We start from the raw sequence: 22,090 nt of genomic DNA on the forward strand, positions 1-22,090 counted from the left end.
AGCTGAAGGTACAGGATAACACTGATATCAAAAGTTAGCATTGGTTACATTATATGTGGGTATGGTGACAACAATAAAACGATCTTTCACACGGCCAGAGACAACTGTCTGTTTCTCAGGGTCTGTTATCAGTAAGGGAGGATGGAGTCCTGCTGAGAGAGAGCCTGATGGCCCAGCTTCAAAGAGCCACCTGATCAGAGGCTATCTGTCACCCTTCAGTGATCACAGTTTGTTTGAAATGCACAGAAATGTTTGTTAGTTGCTGAAGCAAGGTTGCAGGGGTTAGTGCCTGGTTACAATACGGAGTCACATAGGCTGGTTACAATATGGAGTCACATAGGCTAACAGCACATAGGAAAGTTACAAGTTCTGACAGGATCCCCTGCCCGCAACAGGGGATTGGCAACCCTATGGGGTGACCAACCGATGAACCTCCAAATGGCCGCAACTGACTGGACCTTTTGAACGGGAGTGCCTCCTCAGTGAGCGTTCTGCTTCCTCAGAACCAAATTTCTGAATAATCTTCCTCACCCCCCACTTTTTTTAGTAGGAATTCAGAGGTATTGTATATGGTTCTCCTCTTTGCCATTTTATCATTGCAACAGCCCCAGGAAGGATATTGGGCTGAGAGTGACTGGCCAGGGTCTCTGAGTCAGCTTCTGGTGAAAGGAGAGGTGTGTGTGTGTGAGAGAGAGAGAGAATGAAAGAATGAATCTGGGTATTTCCAGTCCTAGACTAGCACACTGGCTCATTTTGTTGTTGTTCAGTCGCACAGTCGAGTCCGACTCTTTGCGACCCCATGGACAAAGTCACGCCAGGCCCTCCTGTCTTCCACCATCCTCCGAAGTCTGCTCAAATTCGTGTTAGTTACATCAGTTACATCACTGACTCATAAGTAAAGCCAAATGCAATCTGCTGCCCAGCAGTGATGCCGTCTGCCTTAATCGTTCTCCTGTCCCTCTGTCATTGGCTTCTGCCAGCAGGTGAAGTCTGAATAAAACTTTGTTGGTCTTAAAGGTGCTACTTGACTCTTGCTTTATTCTGCTGTTTTGTTTTGTTTGGCATTCCTTTGCTCACTCTTGTTAGCCCTCCTCCCAGTTTGTGTCTTTATTTATTTATTCAATTTAATTATTCTAAACATTTTACATATATTTGAAATGCTTTGATGTTCGACATCTCTTAGTCAGTTTGCTTCTGAATATGAAGCAAGAGTCTCCTCAAAAGGAAATGTTGCTGGAGTGCATCGTTTCTCTGATGTTTGACGGCGCAAGGAAACAGTACATTTTGCTGCAATTGATATTGCACAGAAGTGGGTTAAGCAGGTCTCTCTGTAAAGGTGTTGGTGCTCAGGCAAACGAAAGGGGGATGGGGTAAAACTTGTACTTGGTCAGACAACAAGCTGAGCACTGGTGTCACTGCCAGCATCCCTCACCTTTGGTGGAGAAGTGGGCCTGCAGGGGAAGGGAAAAGGTCTGGCATGCCACCATTTGGCATATTTGCTACAGATTGCTGGCCTCTTTGCTAGAGAGTGGTTGTTTTCTTTTGTTTAAGTTGGGTGTCTTATTCTCGTTCTCTTGATGCTTTCTTTTATAGGCTCTGCTGACTGAGATGATGGAAAGGTGCAAGAAGCTAGGCAACAAGTACGTACCAAGTTTGCGGAGCTCCAGCCTCTTAGATCCACACTTGTTTTATGGAAGGGGCAGTACTCCAGGCACAGTTGAGGGGCCATCATCTCTCCCCTCACAGCATCAGACATTGAGCCACAGCCCCATCCCTAAATGAAGTTACTTTACAGTGGGTCAGATTGTGGGCCCACCAATGTCAGTCTTGTCTACTCAGACTGGCAGCAGCTCTCTGGGGTCTCAGGGAGAGGTCTTTCCCATCACCTGCTGCCCGGTCCTTTTAACTGGAGATGTCGGGGATTGAGCCTGGGGCCGTCTGCATGCCAAGCAGATGCTCTGCCACTGAGCCACAACCCCGTCATTGGAGTCACCACTGAAGACGCAGCATAAAACTTCTCTAAATAAATAAATGCAGGGAAAACTTTGTTGCAGCATTAGACCCTTTGGGTCATGTGGAGTGATGCTCGTTGGAGAAAATGCTGCTCTCAAAAAGAGGATTAAACTATAGGCCTCGTTTTGCTTCAGTTTGGCTCCAAGCTTGGGTTTATGTTTTCAATGAAGGATTTGAAAACATACATATTGTTCTCTGTCACCAAGGCAGATTTCATAGAATCATACAGTTGGAAGGGACCTCCAGGGTCATCTAGTCCAACTCCCTGTTCTGCCAAAACCCTAAAATCCTGGTCAGAATGAATTGATTTTGGGGGGGTGGGGGTTGTGGGTCTTAAAGATGCCACCGGACTCAAACTTTGTTCTGCTGCTTCAGACCAACACGGCTAGGCTCCTGAAACTACCGGCACGTATTCATGTGTGCCTGTGTACTTCCATTGGAGTTGTGGGATTTCTGGGTGTTTCAAAATGTTACTTTTCTCTGCTAATGTTGAATTTGCTTAATTTCATGCATGCGCCCATAGAAAAGGTTGGGGGGGAGGAGTGGAAGTGAGACTGGAAGAAAGCCCAACTTTAGCTTTAAAAAAAAAAAAAACTGACCCAGAGTGTCTTTTTGCTTTAACTAACCCAGAGCAGCGCTAATGCCCTATGTGTGGAAGTGGGCTTAGATAATTAAGTAGGAGGGGTGGGACAATAGTTGAGAGCCAGACTTCTTCTGGTCAGACCAGGGGTGGGGAGCAGTGGCTCTCCAGATGTTTTTTGCCTACAACTCCCATCAGCCCCAGCCATTGGCCATGCTGGCTGGGGCTGATCGGAGTTGTAGGCAAAAAACATCTGGAGAGCCACTGTTCCCCACCCCTGGGCCAGACCAATGGTGGGAAAGTTATGCTTCTTCAGCGAACTACATAAACTTGTGTCATGGGATGTGTGTATGTCTTCGGTACGTAATTCCTACCATTACTGGTGGATCATACAGAAGCTTGCTCCTCTGGGTCTCCCCTACGGGCAAGAATGAAATCCATGTAATACCTTCTATTGAGATCTCAAACTGATGCAAAAGATGTAAACTGACCCTAAGGAGACAGTGGCTCGGTTCAGATGACACACACACAAAAAATGCAGATTGAAACATTAGGTAGCATGATTGTCCAAACATGGGCCACTCCACTAAACTGTGGCAAAGGTATTTATTTTATTGTATATTATATTCATCCTTCCGAGGTCGGTAAAATGAGTCCCCAGCTTGCTGGGGGAAAGCATAGATGACTGGGGAAGGCAATGGCAAACCACCCCGTTAAAAATCTGTCGTGAAAAACGTCATGATGCAACATCACCCCAGAGTCAGAAATGACTGGTGCTTGCGTTTACCTTTATATTCATTTATATCATGGCTTTTTCTTATATCATGGTGACAGAAAGCAGCTTAGATAATTTCCCTCACAACCACCTTGCAAGGTAGATGAGGCTGACAGTTTGGTGTAGTGGTCAAGTGTGCGGACTCTTATCTGGGAATACTGGGTTTGATTCCCCCCTTCTTCGCTTGCACCTGCTGGCATGGCCTTGGGTCAGCCATAGCTCTGGCAGAGGTTGTCCTTGAAAGGGCAGCTGCTGCGAGAGCCCTCTCAGCCCCACCCACCTCACAGGGTGTCTGTTGTGGCGGAGGAAGGTAAAGGAGATTGTGAGCCGCTCTGAGACTCTTTGGAGTGGAGGGCGGGATATAAATCCAATATCTTCTTCAGTATGACTGTGGTTTGTACATCCAACCAGAATCTGTTTTGCAAATTGGTCTATTTAACCACAGTTAATTCTACAGCGTTGTTTTGCACGATGTACCAGTGCAGACATCCGGCCTTGCTTTTGGTACCACACTTAAACACTCCATTAGCAGACTCCCTGGCTGACAAAACTAGCATTCGTTGAGTTAAACTGGGATTTGAGCATGCATCTTCTAGCCAAATCCTGCTCTCACAAAATAACTCATGACTCCATGTTATGTCTGAATCAAGGCAAAAGCAGCAGCAAACCTATGTGATGACTATGTAATGTTCTTGCCAATCTCCCTCTCCCCTGTCCTTTAGCAGAGCTTCAAAGATGAAATTAAACGTCTTGGGCTCATCCAAGCCTTGGTTCCCCCCCCCCCCACACTCTGATGCAAAGCTATTGTATTAACTGTGAACATATGAGCATATGAACATATGAAGCTGCTTAATACTGAATCAGACCAAGTCTCGGTCCATCAGAGTCAGTATTGTCTACTCAGACTAGCAGCAGCTCTCCAGGGTCTCAAGCTGAAGTTTTTCACGCCACTTTGCCTGGACCCTGGAGATGCCAGGGATTGAAACGGGGACCTTCTGCTTACCAAGCAGATGCTCTACCCACTGAGCCATCGTCCCTCCCCTGACTGGCAACTGCTCTCCAGGGTCTCAAGCTGAGGTCTTTCATGCCTCTTGCCTGGACCCTTTTTAGTTGGAGATGCCGGGGATTGAAACTGGGACCTTCTGCTTACCACGCAGATGCTCTACCCACTGAGCCACCATCCCTTGGCTCTCCAGGGTCTCAAGTTGAGGTCTTTCATGCCTACTTGCCTGGACGCTTTTTTAGTTGGAGATGCCAGGGATTGAACCTGGGACCTTCTGCTTACCAAGCAGATGCTCTGCCACTGAGCCACTGTCCCTCCCCTGTGCTTGTAGCTTTGTGGGTCACCTCACCTTTAATGACATTGATGGAAAGGTGAGGAATTTTACCATAAAAGACAAAAATGAAACTTGATTCTGTGTGGTGGTTTTTTTTTTTGTTAATCTTATACTGATCTGGATGATGTTCCTTTCCAGTGCCTTGCTCTTGAATTCAGTCATGTCTGCCTTCAGAGCCGAATTTATTGCCACGAGGTCTATGGATTTTATTGCCATGATTAAGGAGTGTGAGGAATCTGGGTTTCCCAAGGTAACTTCATGGTTTAGTGGGCAATGCCATGGTTTAGTAATTCAGTTCCGTGCTTTATACCAGTATACTTCACAAAAGATAAAAAAGAATATATGTATTTTTGTTTGAAAGTAATTTCTGCTTATGTGCATCATGCCTTGCACCTTCTTGTTTTTATACTTTGGTCCTAAATCCTGTTGAAAATGTACCTTAGTCCAGGTTAGGTTATTGCATCATGCTCAATGAAGCATTCTGTTCTGGCCTGGAAACATAACTTGGTATAAAATGCAATAGCCAGAAGGTTAACTGGAGAATGGCATCCCAAATGCCAGTGTTTGGCTCCAGCTTGTTTGTGGGACCAGTTCAAACCTCAGCCTTTAAAGCCCTAAATGGACTTGGGCTCAGAGACCCGAAGGGATTGCCTGCTCTCATGCAAACAAATCTACGATTTGAATCTGCCAGCTGGGTCTTGGTGGAGGCAGACTTGCTTAGGGCCAACCAGATCATTACAAAATCAGAAAACTTGTTTCAAACTGGGTGTTAATATTCAACAAATCGCAAAAGTTGGGAGGTGTAGTATGGTTGAAAAGCCCTAGAATTGACAGTGGTGTAATTTCAGAAATGTAGAAGTAGTAAATTTCAGAGTCAGAACAAACTTTTCTTTCATATGAGATTGTATGGATGGAGTGAGATGGTGGAATATTTGTGAGAGAGAGTCCCACATTACACCAGCATAAAAAAAAAATCACTGATCCGTGAAACAGTTGGTATCCACTGCAGAGCAGACCCCATACTAATGTGTGGTGCTCTAATGTCTTAAGAGATTGATACGATGCTTGTTCTCTTTTTGTGTTCTTCTAGCAGAGGAATGCTATGTAGTTCAGGCATTCAGGAGTGTTTCTGGGTGTTCCTTTGTTCCACAGTATGATAACAACAGTGGGTTAATTTTAGCTAGCTGAACGATGCAGTTTTAAATGGACTATCTGATATTTCCACAGCATCTTCTCTTTCGGTCTCTGGGGCAGAACTTGGCCCTAGCTGACCCCCCAGAAGGCGATCGACTTCAGATCTTAAATGAAGCCTGGAAGGTTATCACAAAGTTAAAGAATCCACAGGTGAGCTGTTGGTAGGATAAGGCCTAAATGCAGCCACAAATTCTTTGACGCCATGCAAGTTCTAAATGTTCTCTCTTTGGGAGTATTACCTAGCTCACTTTGGCCAAGGAATTTGCTGTTACTTTATACCAAGATTTTAAAATGCACTGGATAAAAAAGCATACCCACTTAAGAGATCATTTCAAATATATCAGAATGCCACAAACAGGCCTTTCGGATCTAACTTCAGCATAAATGTTCTAATCCCATACTGTTTACCATGTTATCGTAAAGGATGGTAAGATAGGTGTAACTGTAACCCTCTGGGAATGGCTTCCCAGAACAGGTGAGATGGGTTCCACCTTTTTGACCTTCAGAAGGCTCTGTAAGGCAGGTTTCTACCAGAGAGCTTTTGGCATTGGGTATTGTCACAAGGGCTGATATACTGATCCTTTGAAAATGAGGGCTTGGGGGGGCATGTTCTTGGTATTGGCTTGATCGTTTATATAGTTTAAACTGTTAGATGTTTAAAATCTGTTTTGTCATATGCCGTGCATGATTGTAGTAAGCTGCCTTGGGCCCTTCATTGGAGGAAAGGTGTGGTATGAATATTTTGAACAACAAATAACAGAGGATTTAATAGTGGAGGGTGGGGATTGCAGGGAAGGCTTAATGCACCTTTTTTCCCCTTAAGGGATACACTTTAAATATAACTTCGACACATTTGTCTTTCAGGATTATATCAACTGTGCAGAAATCTGGGTAGAATATACCTGTAGACATTTCACGGTATGTGAAGACTGCTTTTACCCCATTCATTTCCACCCCACCCAGCTCCAGACAACTTTGTACATCAACCGTAGTTTATGATAGTTAATAATACTATACAATAAAAATACATGCAGTTTTGCATGCTTCAGCATTTTAGAATCTCCTTGGATCTTGTTCATGTGATACACTGTTACATGGCTTTTGGGGTGAGTACGCGTGTGCTACTTAAAGAGGCAGTGGGAAACTGTGGCATTAAATTCTTCTAAAACAATAAAGGTAAAGGTAGTCCCCTCTGCATGCACCAGGCATTTCCGACTCTGGGGTGACGTCGCATCACAACGTTTTCACAGCAGACTTTTTACAGGGTGGCTTGCCATTGCCTTCCCCAGTCATCTACACTTTCCCCCCAGCAAGCTGGGTACTCATTTGACCGACCTCGGAAGGATGGAAGGCTGAGTCAACCTGGAGCCGGCTATCTGAACTCAGCTTCCACCGGGATCGAACTCAGGTTGTGAGCAGAGAGCTTGGACTGTGGTACTGCAGCTTTACCACTCTGTGTCACAGGGCTCCTAAAACAATAGCATTGCCTTATCCAGGTCTATCCTTTCTGAGACTCCAATTAGGGACTGAGAAGTACTGCTAACCTCCACTCCACCAGCCACCACGGTATGGTGTTTAGAGTGTCTTTCTAGGATCTTCCAGAGACCCAAGTTCAGATCTCTGCTTTGCCATGGAAGCCCACTGGGCAGCCTTGGGTCAGTCACATGCATTCCATGCGTGAACAGCATTCTCCCTTTCCCATTATCTGTCATTCTCGAGCAGACCTTGAGCTATTAGTGCAGGGACCTCCACGGAGTATAATACCATAGAGTCCACCCTCCAAAGTTGCCTTTTCCCCCAGGAACATAGTTTCAGAGGGTAACCATGTTGGTGCAGTAGAAAAATTTGATTTAAGTCCAGTGCATAAGAACATAAGAGACGCCATGTTGGATCAGGCCAATGGCCCATCCAGTTCAACATTCTGTGTCACACAATGGCCAAAAAACCACAGGTGCCATCAGGAGGTCCACTAGTGAGGCCGGGACACTAAAAGCCCTCTCACTGTTTTCTCCCCCCAAGTACCAAAGTTTCAGTAATTCCCTAGAGACCAACAGGATTCCTTAGAGTCAATCTAACATGCCTCACAGGGTTGTTGTTTGGATAAAATAGAGGAGAAGAGAATGATGCAAGCTAGTTTGGGTCCTCCCTGGGGAGAAAGACAGAGTATAAATGAAGTACATAAATATATCTCTGTGGTGCGCAATGGCTTGTGGTAAATATTGTTTGTGTTCAATATTCAGCATTTTTCTTGCTTAGGAATTAAGTTTTCAACTAGTGACTTACGTAATGAATTTTCAGTTGGCGTAATCATGTGATCCAGAAACAAGTAATTTTTAGGCTGCCATAGAACTCTTTGTTTTGTTTTATCTTAATTCACTGTGAGCTCCAGGAGCCTAGAGAGGGAAGACTCTTTCCATGTTCCTAAAGGAGCCATTCTGAGCCTGGCTGTGCAGCTGATAGGGCCAGCTGAGCTTTGTAGGTGTCCTGCTGTATGGTTTTGATCATGGATTTAGCCATGCTGTTTCGTTGCTGCCTTGTGACAGACTGCCTTTGCACTCCACAGAAGCGTGAGGTCAATACTGTTTTAGCAGATGTCATCAAACACATGACTCCAGACCGAGCGTTTGAAGAAGCCTACCCTCAGGTGAACAGAAGAGTATTTTTAAAAAAAAAAAAACCAAAAACCTGAAACCCACCAAAAATGTTTAAACAGAAATGTACGATGACTCATGGGTGGCTTTTTATGTTGCTTAAACAGAAATGTACAGTGACTCTTGAAGATCATGGGTGGCTTGGAGGAAATCTATTTTATTTATTTATTTTATTGCATTTATACTCCGCCGTCCCCTAATGGGCTCAGGGCGGCTAACAACGGTTAAAATAACAGTGTGTTAAAATCAAGGTACATTAAAATCATTAAAACATTTCAACAGTTCAGACAATTTAAAATATGTAGCACAGTTCCAGGTTCACTCGCCAGGATCCAGATGGCGGGTTTTGGTGTAGTGGTTAAGTGTGCGGACCTCTTATCTGGGAGAACCGGGTTTGATTCCCCACTCCTCCACTTGCACCTGCTAGCATGGCCTTGGGTCAGCCATAGCTCTGGCAGAGGTTGTCCTTGAAAGGGCAGCTGCTGTGAGAGCCCTCTCCAGCCCCACCCACCTCACAGGGTGTCTGTTGTGGGGGAGGAAGGTAAAGGAGATTGTGAGCTGCTCTGAGACTCTTCGGAGTGGAGGGCGGGATATAAATCCAATATCTTCATCTTCTTTTCTTATTGAGCGCAGCATGTAGTGATATTATAAGATTTGAACTGGGATGGTTCAGGTGTCGGTGCTGCAGGATTGGTAGCCTTCAAATAATTTTAAAAGAGAGGGAAGTGGTTGTTAATGCTGTGCCCAGCAAGGAATGGAAAGAAGCAATTGGTTTAAACGGAAGGAAGAACTGGAATAAACATAAAGAAAAATTACCTGTCTGTCTTCTCTTTTTCTCTCCCCCTCCCCCGGTTCATCATCTTACTTCGTGCTTTTAGCTTCAGTCGATCATTGAGAAAGTCATCACCTATTTTCATGACTTCTCCATCCTGTTTTCTTTGGTAAGTTTCTGGATTGCTCTGGGAATAAAAAAACACAAGAAATACAAAGTGAATTACAAGATAAAACACAGTTTAGAGTGCAACCCTGTGCTGAGTTGCTCCGTTTGGATTCAATGTACCTAAACTGGAATAATTCTGCACAGAATTGCACTGCAATGCTAGGCAACAACCCGCTGAGAATAAAAACCAGGCACAAAGCAGCAACAGCAGCAGGATCCGTCTTCATCTGCCAATGAAATGGCGACGCGAGCCTCATGGGAGTGGGTATCCCCCGGCACCATGGCAGCTCTTGGCAAGTCCTTGGCTGCTCGTTCATGTATCCCCAAAAGATGGTACCCAGATCAGGGCTTCAGTGGTGGAGGTGAGAATTTGTCCGGGTGAATTTGCTCCTGCAGTAGGCCGGGCTTTGGGGAACCCTGCAGCTTGCACAGAATATTTTTCACAGAAATAATTCCAGAAAGATTTAAGCACACTTGGAAACTAGAGGAACAAAGTTCTGAGAATGACCACCCATCTAGTTGACAGAAGTCTGAACATTCTCCCCAGCAAGCTATAGGCTTCCTTTGCCCTCTGCCTGTATTTGTGACTAGATGAAAAGGTGCAAGCACCAGTCATTTCCTAGTCTGGGGTGATGTCATGTCACGGTGTTTTCACGGCAGACTTTTTACAGGGTGGTTTGGCATTGCCTTCCCCAGTCATCCACACTTGCTCCCCAGCAAGCTGGGTCCTCATTTCACTGATCTTGGAAGGTCAGTATGAGTCAGCCTTGAGCCAGCTACCTGAACCCAGCTTCTGCCAGGATCGAACTCAGGTCATGAGCAGAGCTTAGGACTGCAGTACTGCAGCTTACCAGTCTGCACCATGGGGCTCTTACTTCGTAACTAGATAGACCCTGGGAGTAGGCCAGCATCTCTGGCCTAATCCTGAGATGTATAACACAAGACAGGAGCTCTGTAGTATGGGGAGTGTACCCTTTTCCCATTTATTCCCAGCTTTTAATGTTTTCGCGAGCCTTCTTTTTTCTTTCTGAAGAGTATGTGAGAAAGGGCCTTTTCAGTTGCAGCTCCACACTGGTGGAACCAACTACCAGATAAAGTGCGGGCCCTGCGGAGTCTTGCTCAATTCCATAGGGCCTGCAAGACTACCCTTTTTCAACTGGCCTTCGCTTAATGTGGATTTTAGTCTACTATATCGGGTCATCATAAACTACCAAGGAGAACACAGAACATAGCACCTGTAAATGTTTGTTTTAATTTTGATGGTTTTAATTAGCAAATTATATATATTGTACTGAGATAATGTTTTATATTGTAATTTTGTATTTGTTATATGTTGTGAGCTGCCCTGAGCCTGCTTCGGTGGGGAGGGCAGGATATAAATAAAATGTTGTTATTATTATTATTATTATTATTATTATTATTATTATTATTACTTGTTTCCATTGCTGGGGCTCCTGATTCGTTTGGGATTTTCAGTTCTTTCTCTTTTCTTTGCTCGATAGTTATGCAGTTAATAAACAAGTAACATTAATATTGAATTGCATAAACTTAACAGGAAAAAATGGCCCAAGTGAAAGGATGTGAAAATGAAAATTCTTGGTTTTCGTTGCAGAACTGAACGATAATGAGAATTTTCACACTCATATGCTGTGAAATGGGGTCACATCCATACAGGGGAGGTGAGGCTCAGAAGCAATAGAGATGAAGCAGAGAAATGTGCTTGAGCTCATGTCCCTTAACTTGGTTGTCTTGATTCCCCCCCCCTTTTCAGGAGAAATTCTTACCATTCCTGGATATGTTCCAGAAGGAGAGTGTGAAAGTGGAGGTCTGTAAATGCATCATGGAAGCATTTATTAAGTAAGTATAATGTATTCTGATTAAGTGTGCTCTAGAGGGCCATGACAATCTATCAAGAGGCTGCTAACACTGGCTGATCGAATCAGTTTGTATTTCATCAAGGGGTTTTGCTTCACAAAGGATTAAGCTACAAAAGGGAATTAAAATGCATTTATAATTCCTATTGATCAGTTATTTTGAATAAATAGCTTATTATGTATTAGTTCAAGCTTGTGTATAAATAAATTAGCAGCTGTTGGATGTTGTCCAGCGATACGCTTGAGCCGTGTGCAAACAGACCTTGAAGGGGAGCTTGGCAGATGCAAGGTCGTGTGTCCCAGTCGCGCACACACCGCAAAGCTGACCACTTGGCACCTGGGTAGGGCGATGGCATCATTTATCCCCAGCTGCGAAGGCTGTCTGTTCCAAGCCTTGTTTGTTTCCCTTGTGTGTCTATGCGAGAGAGAGCAATTGTGCAGGTCTAGATTTTGTACCCCATGTTCCTAAAATGGATGCCCTCAATACAGCTCCTGCTTAGATAGATGCTGTTTCTTTGCTCAACAGCTTGTGTTGGTTCAGTAACCATATGCTTTTTGGCAGCAAATGCAATACAGAAAGAAAAACATTAAGACCATATGGAGTGTTACAAACTCTGCCGTGGAAGGGGAGAAAAGTCGGTGGCTCCTTAATTAAAGTGAAATCATACGATCGGAATAGCTTCATTTTCAGTGCTGAATAAACCCTTTCAAGCATTTAATTTCCTTTATCACCTTGTGCGATTGAGATTGAAGGGTTCGCGTTGCACACGCTTTAAAAACCGTGATTTATTTTTAGCAAGAAATGTTAAGTGGTGACAGTTGAATCTTGAGAAAATGATCAGCAGAAATGTTAGCTAGGGGAGGGGGGGAAACCCTCAACTTCCCTGCTCCATTATAAAGAGCGCAGTGTTGCGGTTCATTGATCGTACCACTGGTGCAACATTTCAGGAGCGATGGATGATAAAATTCTCACTTAACGCAAGACCAATTTCTGAATGGATTGGAGATGCAGTGGACGGTAAATAAAAATTGTGGTGTTTCAGCAGTAGTTTTGATTAACTAATTGCACTTTGTGCTTGAAATGCCCCCTCGTTACAATTGGATTATTAATTTTTAAAAAAGAATTACACCAATGCCTGTAAAATCTTCAAAAGCTAGCAAGTGCAGTTTTAGAAGAGGCGCAGCTGGGTGCATGAAAGAAAAGTGGATGCAAACTTCTAAGATTACATCTGCTGCAACATATTTAATTTATGTTTGTTGCAATATTATTTGGTCTTTGAGGCAGCACACAACATTATGCAAGTGTATTATAAAATCATAACATCCAAAAATAACAAAAGCTTTCAACAAAGGCACTGTTAAATGCATAGGCATAGACAGTTTCTAAATAAATACAATAGGACACTGTAAAACATGTGTATGAAATGCCTTCAAGTCTCAGCGGACTTCTGGTGGCCCCAGAGAGGTTTCAAGACAAGTGAGGAGCAGAGGTGGTCTATCCATACCATACCATACCAAAACCTTTAATGGCATAACAGTTGCAAATAAAAATACACAGAATATAAAAATTTAAACATTGGTGATAAAATCAAAATGAAACCGAGCTTACCGACGCATTCATACATGGTCAGATTTAGATTTAAGGATGTCAGCCAAAAATTTTGCCACAGCCTTGCTAACCTCCCCCCTCAGTATCGTTCAATAAATAACAACAGGGTGGCAGAATAGACAAATCTGGGGGGAAAGCAAGCTTGCAAAATAAATCTTAAAGATAAAATCTTATATTGCTTGATTGTTCCTTTTATCATAATCTCCTTAAAGATTATGATAAAAGGAACAATCAAGCAATATATGCTGAATTGAGTCAGGAATATTCGCTCCACAGGAACAGAGTCTGTCGCCTAAAGGGACTCGATGATATCTCCCTTGTAAAACTTTGGAGGGAAACGCATTTAGTCTAGCCAACATAAATGCCCTGCGATGACTTGGAATGGTTAAGTCTGATTGATAATGGGGCATTTTGCTGCAGGAAGCATAAAGACCTAAGGAAGCTGGGGCGCAAATATAAGGGTCTGTTGGACGCAGTTTCATTTCCTCCAGCTCCCACAGTCTCAGTTTAATACATCTGAAGATATATGACTCATCAGAAGTAAAAAAATCATCATCCTTCCTCTGCAAAGCCTTCCTTGGTTCTCTTTCTGACCTCGCTTAGCTTCTGAGATCTGACAAGATCGGGCTGTGCTTTACCATTTCACATCCCCATGCTGTCGTATTATATCACTCTACAGACACAAAAAACCAGTTAGGTAAGCCCTTCAGAACAGAATAGTTTCCACATGGTGGCTGAAAAGCATTCATGGAGGTATGAAACTTTCTCAGGATTCATTTCTCCAACTTTGGTGCCGTCGCCTTCCTTGTTTGCCAGGCTCATGTCCTGGTCCCCAGCTGTTTAGGTGTTTAGAGCTCAAAACCAGCTGTGACTGTGAGGTGAACACTTAAGATGGACTACTAGAAAGCCTTTTAATGCACAAAAGCACAGCAAATGACAAGGGGTGGCTTGTTCCTTGGAGGAGGTGCTGGGGCCCTTGCTTACTGACTTGGTGACCACCAACAAGAGTCCAGGTTCAAATGCAGAGTGTCGGAATGAGCATAGATTAAAATGCTAGAGTAACGCTCGCTTGCATGCACAGACGCACATACTCTGTGGTTTCCTTTTTGATTAGGTAAACCCATTAATCTGTGCCTGGTCTGCCTGCTGGGCAAACTGTCCCTACTGCCAGGGGCGCATGGGGGGGGGGAAGCAGTGCAGTCCGGTGATGCATGCTTGGCAGTGCAAGGGCAGTGCTCTTTGGTGTTGCTGCGAAACCCATGCCTTGAAACAGGTGGGAGCCGGTCAGAGTAATTGCATTAAACCTGGAGCAAGAAGGTCAGGGCAGGTCACCCTGTTTATTAGTCTAGCAGACGTATTCCATACCGGTTGCAGTTTGCAAACACATTTCCAAAAGTGTATGTTTGTAGCAGCATCCTTTTCTTTAAGAGGTTTTTTTCAAAATTCCTTTTTTAAAAAAGCATACAGCTGCAAAGGTTTACCCAGATTTAATCAATTAATCGACCGACAGTCACATTTCCATGCTCTCTGGTTTTCTAGAGGCTGTGGGGGGGGGGGCGGGGGAGGCAGGACTCAGCTTTCCAGGGCTTATTTCTTTCTGTCTTTGACTGGCTTTCATTCTTTACACAAGGCTTCATACTCCAGCTTCCAGGCTTGCTGTTTCAGGAAGGAGTTTTCTTTTTTGACACGCTAGCCCTGAGAGCAGCGATGCTGGGCTCACAGGTTTAGTCCAACAAAGTAGGAGTCAAGTTCACCTTTAAGACCAACAAAGTTTTATTTAGAACGTAAGCTTTCATGTGCTCCAAGCACACTTCATCAGACAAGGAATCAGATACAGCGAGCAGGGCTATATATAGCTGGTAGACAGCGGTTTAGAATGCAAAATGGTACAAGTTTAAGATCCAGTGACAGAATAGTGAAATTAACAAATTGAGCAAACCTTTGATCTGGGTAGCAGGAGCATGCGAAAGCAATAAAACAGTAATATGTCAAAATGTGAAAATGACTGTCAATCACTCTATTATATAAACCTGGATCAAAAAGAGAGCATTACTTTCTCAGAAGTTTTTCTCATCTAACTAACTTACCTTTTAACTTGTAACAAGGGGTCATTTTTTAGAAAAACAGGTGGTGGAGCTCATCCAGGGATTGTTATGCAGCTGCGCCTACCTTTTCAATGGACAAAGAGGTGGAACTCTCAGAAGGAGGAGGAGGAACTCTCAGAAAGGTTCAGGAGCTGTGCTCCTGTGAGCTCCCACTGAATCTGGGACCTGCATGTAACATAGTTTGCCATTAGAAGAAAAATACATTAAAATATAGTGGAAGATGGGTTTAGTATACGTAATGAGATAAACAGCCAATATCACTATTTGAGTATGTCAGTACAGCTGAAAGAGAAATACACCAAATAGTGATAGTCCAATAAGGTTTTTGCTGTGGTCCTTTTCTTCCATAGAGATTAGGCAGAAGAGCACAGAGCAAACCCACACTTGTGCTAGTTGCTACTAGCCTTGTGTTGGTCAGCATCTCACCAAAGTCCCTTGCCTAAGAGGCCCCTGTCTTAACAGAAAGGCAGAATTGATTTGCCATCGCCACCACCCTGTCTTCATTCAGGTTCTGTAGTGATCTCTAGCAGAGATTTGGCCTTTTATGAAGTCAGCTGACCATCCAGTGTCCTTTCTTTTTAGAGCAGGGGTCCCCAACCACCGGACCGCGGGCTAGTAATCCATGGCCTGCTAGCAACCGGGCCGCAAAACAAGGCAGAGCCGCCACACCACCCTTGCCCGCCTGGGACCTGGGGAGACAAAAGAGGCCTTGTGGCCTCGCTCCAAGGCAGGGAGGCAGAGCAGCCCTGCCACCCCTTCTGCCTGCCTGGGACTCGGGTGGACAAAATAGGCAGTGTGGCCTTGCTCCAAAGCTGCCTCCCCTTGCAGTGGGCCACACTGCCTCTTTCGTCTGCCCAGACCCCAGGCTGGCTGAAGGGGCAGTGCTGCTGTGACCTTAGCCTACCCCTCATTTATAGACTCCTTCCAATCAGTTGGTCGGTGGGGGTCTTTAAATGGGAGGGGTTGGCAGATTGACCTTCTGCTTGGCCACGTAGCAGGGCGGTGGCAGAAACAGCCCCAGTCTCTCCCCCCCCCCCCAATTTATGGGGGGCAGAGACATGACATGGGTGGGGGGGCAGCCTCAGGGGGCAGAAACTGCAGTGCCACCCCACCCCTCCCGATTCGTGCAAAAATTGTCTTCCACAAAACTGGTCCCTGGTGCCAAAAATGTTGGGAGCCACTGCTTTAGAGCATGAAAGTTTTTTTAAACACACACACACACACAATTCTTTCTCCTTCCAACCTGGGGATGGTTGGCTTGGAACAACAGAGTTAAGGCCATTCATAACTTCGTTGGTTTTAACATTGCCGCTGAACTCCAACTTTATTCTGTCGCTTCAGACCAACAGATCTTTGTACAGGTGTACGTGTGTGATAGGCAGTCAGCATTCTGTGGAAGATTTAGGGACAGTAAACTGGTTTCTAAGCCTCCTGATCATGAAGAGACTTTGACCCAGTTTTCATAAACATCTGCAGAAAGGCTGTGGGGTACCAGAGTGCAGGCCCTCTTCCTGCTGTGGCTGTTTCTCCTTCCTGCATGTCTTCTTATTACATAAAGATAGATGCTGGTGAATCAAATGATTCCCCGGTGGGGCACCTCCAGGTATGGCAACGTCTGCTTGTTGCTGCCCTACATTGGGGAGGGACGGTGGCTCAGTGGTAGAGCATCTGCTTGGGAAGCAGAAGGTCCCAGGTTCAATCCCCGGCATCTCCACTAAAAAAGGGTCCAGGCAACCAGGTGGTGATAAATATTTTAAATAAACTAATCACACTAGACATTAAACATTCAATGGCAATTAAACATTTTAATTATTGAAAAGGAAATTATAAAAGTTGCCTCGAAATGTTAATACTTGCATGTAAACACCCTGATTAAAGCATCTATTCCAGTATTGTAGGAACTGGCTCCGGTTTTCATAAAAGGTCTTACTCTTATGAAAAAAAATTTATTCTCTTGCCTAGGAATGTGCATGCTTCATTATTTAGCATGTGTGAGAGCTGGGAACCATTGTTTTGTGCTGGATTGGTGGGGAAACAAAAGAGTTTAGGATGAGCTGTGCATATGTTGTGTGGAATTGGTTTTTTTTTTAATGTGTGTGTGTGTGTTAGGAGAGGGACGGTGGCTTAGTGTTAGAGCATCTACTTGGTAAGCAGAAGATCCCAGGTTCAATCCCCAGCATCTCCAACTAAAAAGGGTCCAGGCAAATAGACATGAAAAACCTCAGCTTGAGACCCTGGAGAGCTGCTGCCAGTCTGAGTAGACAATACAGACTTTGATGGATCCAGGGTCTGATTCAATATAAGGCAGCTTCATATGTCCATATGCTCATACATTCTCATCCCTTCCATGTCCCTCTCTTATCCCTGTACAAGTTCACCTTGCCCTCCTCCCCCCATGCTCCCTCCTCTTTATACCCTTTTTTTGGTCAGCTTTAGGGAGGGGCTACAGCTCAGTAGTGGAGCATCTGCTTTGCTTGCAGACGGTCTCTGGTTCAATCCCCAGCATCTCCAGTGAAAGAACATAAGAGAAGCCATGTTGGATCAGGCAAATGGCCCATCCAGTCCAACACTCTGTGTCACACAGTGGCCAAAAATCCCAGGTGCCATCAGGAGATCCATCAGTGGGGCCAGGACACTAGAAGCCCTCCCACTGTGCCCCCCAAGCACCAATAATACAGTATCATTGCCCCAGACAGAGAGTTCCAACAATACACTGTGGCTAATAGCCACTAATGGACTTCTGCTCCATATTTTTATCCAATCCCCTCTTGAAGCTGTCTGTGCTTGCAGCTGCCACAACCTCCTGTGGCAGTGAATTCCACGTGTTAATCACCCTTTGGTTGAAGAAGTACTTCCTTTTATCCATTCTAACCCAACTGCTCAGCAATTTCACTGAGTGTCCACGAGTTCTCATTGTGAGAAAGGGAGAAAAGTACTTCTTTGTCTACTTTCTCCATCCCATGCATAATCTTGTAAACCTCTATCATGTCACTCCTCAGTCGACATATCTCCAAACTGAAGAGCCCCAAGCGTTTTAACCTTTCTTCATAGGGAAAGTGTTACAACCCTTTAATCATTCTAGTTGCCCTTTTCTGGACTTTTTCCAATGCTATAATATCCTCTTTGAGGTGCGATGACCAGAATTGTACACAGTACTCCAAATGAGGCCACACGATCGATTTATACAGGGGCATTATGATACTGGCTGATCTGTTTTCAGTTCCCTTCCTAATAAGTCCCAGCATAGCGTTGGCTTTTTTTTGTTGCAGCCCTACACTGTCTTGACGTTTTAAAGAATCAAATAGCAGGTGATAGGAAAGACCTTTCTTGACCCGAGAGCTTGGAGAGCTGCTGACGGTCATCGTAGACAAGACTGACCTTTCTAGACAAAGTTGGCCTTGAAGTGTGGTTGTGCTGAAGGAGAGCCTGTGAAGTCCAGACAGTACCTGCCCTTTCAAGGTTAACCTACCTGGGCTTGCAGCTTGTCTCCGTTTGCCTTCATTGGGGGTGGGGGGGGGGGCTGCTTGGTTGAACATTCCTTCACTACAGCAACAGCTCCATCACCAGCATAAACAAGAAGTGAAAGTAAACTTTGAGAAGAGCTGGAAGAGGGAAGGGGGGGCAGTGGATTTACACCCCCCTGAGCCAGGGAACACCCATCCTCCAAGCCACCTGTGACGTCTTTAAGCAGCGGCTAGATGAATACTGGTCCGGGATGCTCTAAGCCAGGGGTGTCAAACATCTGGCCTAGGGGCCGAGTCAGGCCCGCGGAGGGCTCCTATCAGGCCCCCGAGCAACTGGCTGTCATCTGCTTCCTTCTCCCTCTCTCTTGCTTCCTTCTGCCTAACAGCTTGCTTTGCAAGGCTTGCTCAATCGCACAGGAGCTTCAGAGCAAAACTTCTATTTTTTCCATTGGCTGAAGCTCCTCTCTTGGGGAGGAAGGTGGGGGGGAGGCAGAGCTTGCTTTCCCAGGCTCTTTCAACCGCATAGCAGAGCTCCTGAGCCATGCCTCTCTTCTTTCTATTGGCTAAGGCGCCTTCCGCTCCTGGTCCCCTGGGGAAGGAAAGAGCCAGAGCTCCCTTTGCCCAGTTCCCTGATCCCATGGGAGAAATACAAAGAAAGCACCTTTAAGACCAACAAGTGCTAATGTTTTAAGTTTTTTTTAAAGTCTTTAACTGTGTTTGTGTCCTTTATAAAGTTTATATTCTCTGCTGCCTAATCTTAAATGGGAACACACCCGGCCCGGCATGGCTTGGCCCACCAAGGTCTCATTTATGTCAGATCCAGCCCTCATAACAAATGAATTTGACACCCCTGCTCTAGGCTGATCCTGCATTGAGCAGGGGGTTGGACCAGATGGCCTGCAGGGTGATTCTGTGATCCTATGATCTACTACACCTTTGCCACTTAATCAATGCAGTCTGATCTACGTAGCCTTAGAGACTTCTCTTTCAGGGTTCTCAAACGTTGCCCAAGATCATTTTGAACCTGTGAAGAAGCTGACTTACCACTTATGAGTCAGTCTAAGTCTTGGGCTGACAGCTGGCCTGCAGGGGCTGGAGTTGGAAAAGCAAGTGTTGGTAGGGGAAAAAAAACCTTAGCGATGAAGTTTTGAGTCTCGGCACTCAGAGCACGTGGTCTGCCCTGATCCAAAACCCTTCCCCTTTGGCCTTGGGTTCCTTTCTCCTCTCCTAGAGGAGATTGTTTTTTTTGTAAGTAAATAAATACAAAGACTAGCTGGAGAATAAAGGACGGAGGTTGTGCAAGCCCAGGCGTATTTGTGGAGTTTATGTTTTTGAGTTTATTTTAAAACTGCCTGTTTTTAATGTGGGTGGTGACGGGGTGGGAAGAGAACTGGGCTGTGAATCCTTTGGAAAGAAAAGAACATCAGATCTGTTTTTTGGATCCAGAAAGCACAAGGGAAGTTCCCCCTCATGTAGTGAGGTGTTTCAGGCGTCTCTCGTCCTGTGTAGCCCCCTCCCTCAAAACTCTTATCAGTGTGCCTCGGAACCCAGGTGCCATCAAGAAGTCCACGAGTGGGACTAGAAGCCCTCCCATTGTGCCCCCCCCAAGGACCAAGAATACAAAACTTCACTGCCCAAAACAGAGAGTTCCAACAATACACTGTGGCTAATAGCCACTGATGGGCCTCTGCTCCATATGCTTATCCAATCCCCTCTTGAAGCTGCCTATGCTTGCAGCTGCCGCCAGCTCCTGTGGCAGTGAATTCCATGTGTTAATCACTCTTTGGGTGAAGGACTTCCTTTTATCTGAGATCAGTTCCCCAGGACACTAGAAGCTCTCCCACTGTGCCCCCCCCCCCCCAAGCACCAGGAATACAGAGCATCACTTGCCCCAGACATAAGAACATAAGAGAAGCCATGTTGGATCAGGCCAATGGCCCATCCAGTCCAACACTCTGTGTCACTTAAGAACATAAGAGAAGCCATGTTGGATCAGACCAGTGGCCCATCCAGTCCAACACTCTGTGTCACACAGAGGCCAAAAAACCCCCCAGGCGCCATATGCAACTGGATAAGCTGGATAAGCTATGGTGTGAAAAGTTGGGAGGGCAGGAAGCCCCACATTTGCCCACACAGTTGGGAGTATATTATCGCTGTCTGTAACCACTAACTTCAATCCTGGGAACCCTCTGGCTAGAGGGTTGGCTCCTGTACCAATACAATAAACTCTACCAATGTTATCATAAGTGAAAGTCGACTGATTGGTACCTGGTTGACCCTCACACCTTTGGCTGCTTGAAACAATCACAGAACAAGGCTGAGATCCTTGGCACATTTGCCAGGCAGGAGCACACCACACCATTTTGTGTGGCACGCAGGGCCTTCTCTCTGCCCCTTAAGGCGAGCCCCTTAAAGGACTGACAGAGCTGCTGGGGGGCTCGGTTTGTTCCCCCAATCAGGCCAAATACAGCCCTTGCCTACACCCCCCCCCCCCCGTCCATTTCTTGTTTGCTTGCACACGCCAACACCTTCACAGGCCGAAGTGTTGCGGTTGTTCACCCATCAGAGATCTGCAGACACTGGGGATTCCAGCCATGGCTAGGTGATGCGCATTTTTGTACAATGCCTTCTACTTTACTAGAGAATGCGGGAACACTTAGCACGGTAATTAGTGGTTCCTTCCATCTATGCCGTACTGATTATGCTTCCCTGCTGTGCAAAAAAAAGTCTTGTCATAGAAAATAAGCATTCATTTAAAGCCTCGTTTGATTATAGAGCATTAAAAGCTCCATATTCTATTTACTGCAGAGCTCAGGTGTTATGATCAAAAAGGGGGCTGCAGTTCCTGTGTGCAGTTCCCAGATAGTGGAATGGAGGGTGAGGCAGTCGTTACGAACTTGCAGTTTGCCTTGCAGTGGAGGCCGCCTTGGAATAACTTTCCCCCAAATGCAATCCAAAAGGCAGCGTGTCGGATAAAGACTGAATCCTATGAATCATGAATGGAAGGAATTCACAGCGCAGATCTTTCCCCCTTCTCCCTGCTACCTTCTGTGGTCCCCCCCTCCAAAAAGCTGAGGATCCTCTGGGAATTATCTGGCAGGGGGAAAGAGGGGCTACAGCTTGAGGGACAATAAAAAGGGAATCCTTCCCTTCTTCTCTCATTCAGCTTCTTTTGTGAACAGAGCAGAGATGGGGTGACGTCTTCCAATTCCTCCGTCTTGCTCAGTCCGTGTCCCACATCCCACTCAGCTTCCAAGGGTCTTCTGTGGGTCCGGAAAAGCTTGCCATGGGAGGCAAAGGGAGGTGGGGAGATGTGATCTGAGAACACTTTCTGGATCCTGCCCATAGTCCTAGACCTAAACCTCATCTCACATCCCTGGAACGTGCCTACTTGATCAAGGAAGTGTGGAAAGAGAGGAAAAGGAAAGGTCCCCTGTGCCAGCAACAGTCATTTCTGACTCGGGGGTGACGTTGCTTTCACAACGTTTTCATGGCAGACTTTTTATGGGGTGGTTTGCCATTGCCTTCCCCAGTCATCTACACTTCCC

At 45.4% G+C, this 22,090-nt stretch overlaps 2 protein-coding genes across 3 annotated transcripts in view; both read left to right on the top strand.

Moving 5' to 3' along the window:
* The window catches only part of MARF1 (meiosis regulator and mRNA stability factor 1), a 539,974-nt gene that overhangs the window by 496,699 nt on the left and 21,185 nt on the right, over positions 1-22,090 (top strand). The gene's annotated exons all lie outside the window — the stretch shown is intronic.
* The window catches only part of VPS35L (VPS35 endosomal protein sorting factor like), a 132,955-nt gene that overhangs the window by 65,274 nt on the left and 45,591 nt on the right, over positions 1-22,090 (top strand). For both annotated transcript variants that reach the window (XM_060260928.1, XM_060260927.1), the window contains exons 15-21: positions 1,594-1,640; positions 4,844-4,955; positions 5,933-6,049; positions 6,764-6,817; positions 8,463-8,543; positions 9,429-9,491; positions 11,262-11,347. In XM_060260928.1, coding sequence (XP_060116911.1) covers positions 1,594-1,640; positions 4,844-4,955; positions 5,933-6,049; positions 6,764-6,817; positions 8,463-8,543; positions 9,429-9,491; positions 11,262-11,347 — 560 coding nt within the window. The remainder of the gene's footprint in view (positions 1-1,593; positions 1,641-4,843; positions 4,956-5,932; positions 6,050-6,763; positions 6,818-8,462; positions 8,544-9,428; positions 9,492-11,261; positions 11,348-22,090) is intronic.

The sequence above is a fragment of the Heteronotia binoei genome, chromosome 20 (assembly GCF_032191835.1).
Source record: "Heteronotia binoei isolate CCM8104 ecotype False Entrance Well chromosome 20, APGP_CSIRO_Hbin_v1, whole genome shotgun sequence".
NCBI lineage: Eukaryota > Metazoa > Chordata > Lepidosauria > Squamata > Gekkonidae > Heteronotia > Heteronotia binoei.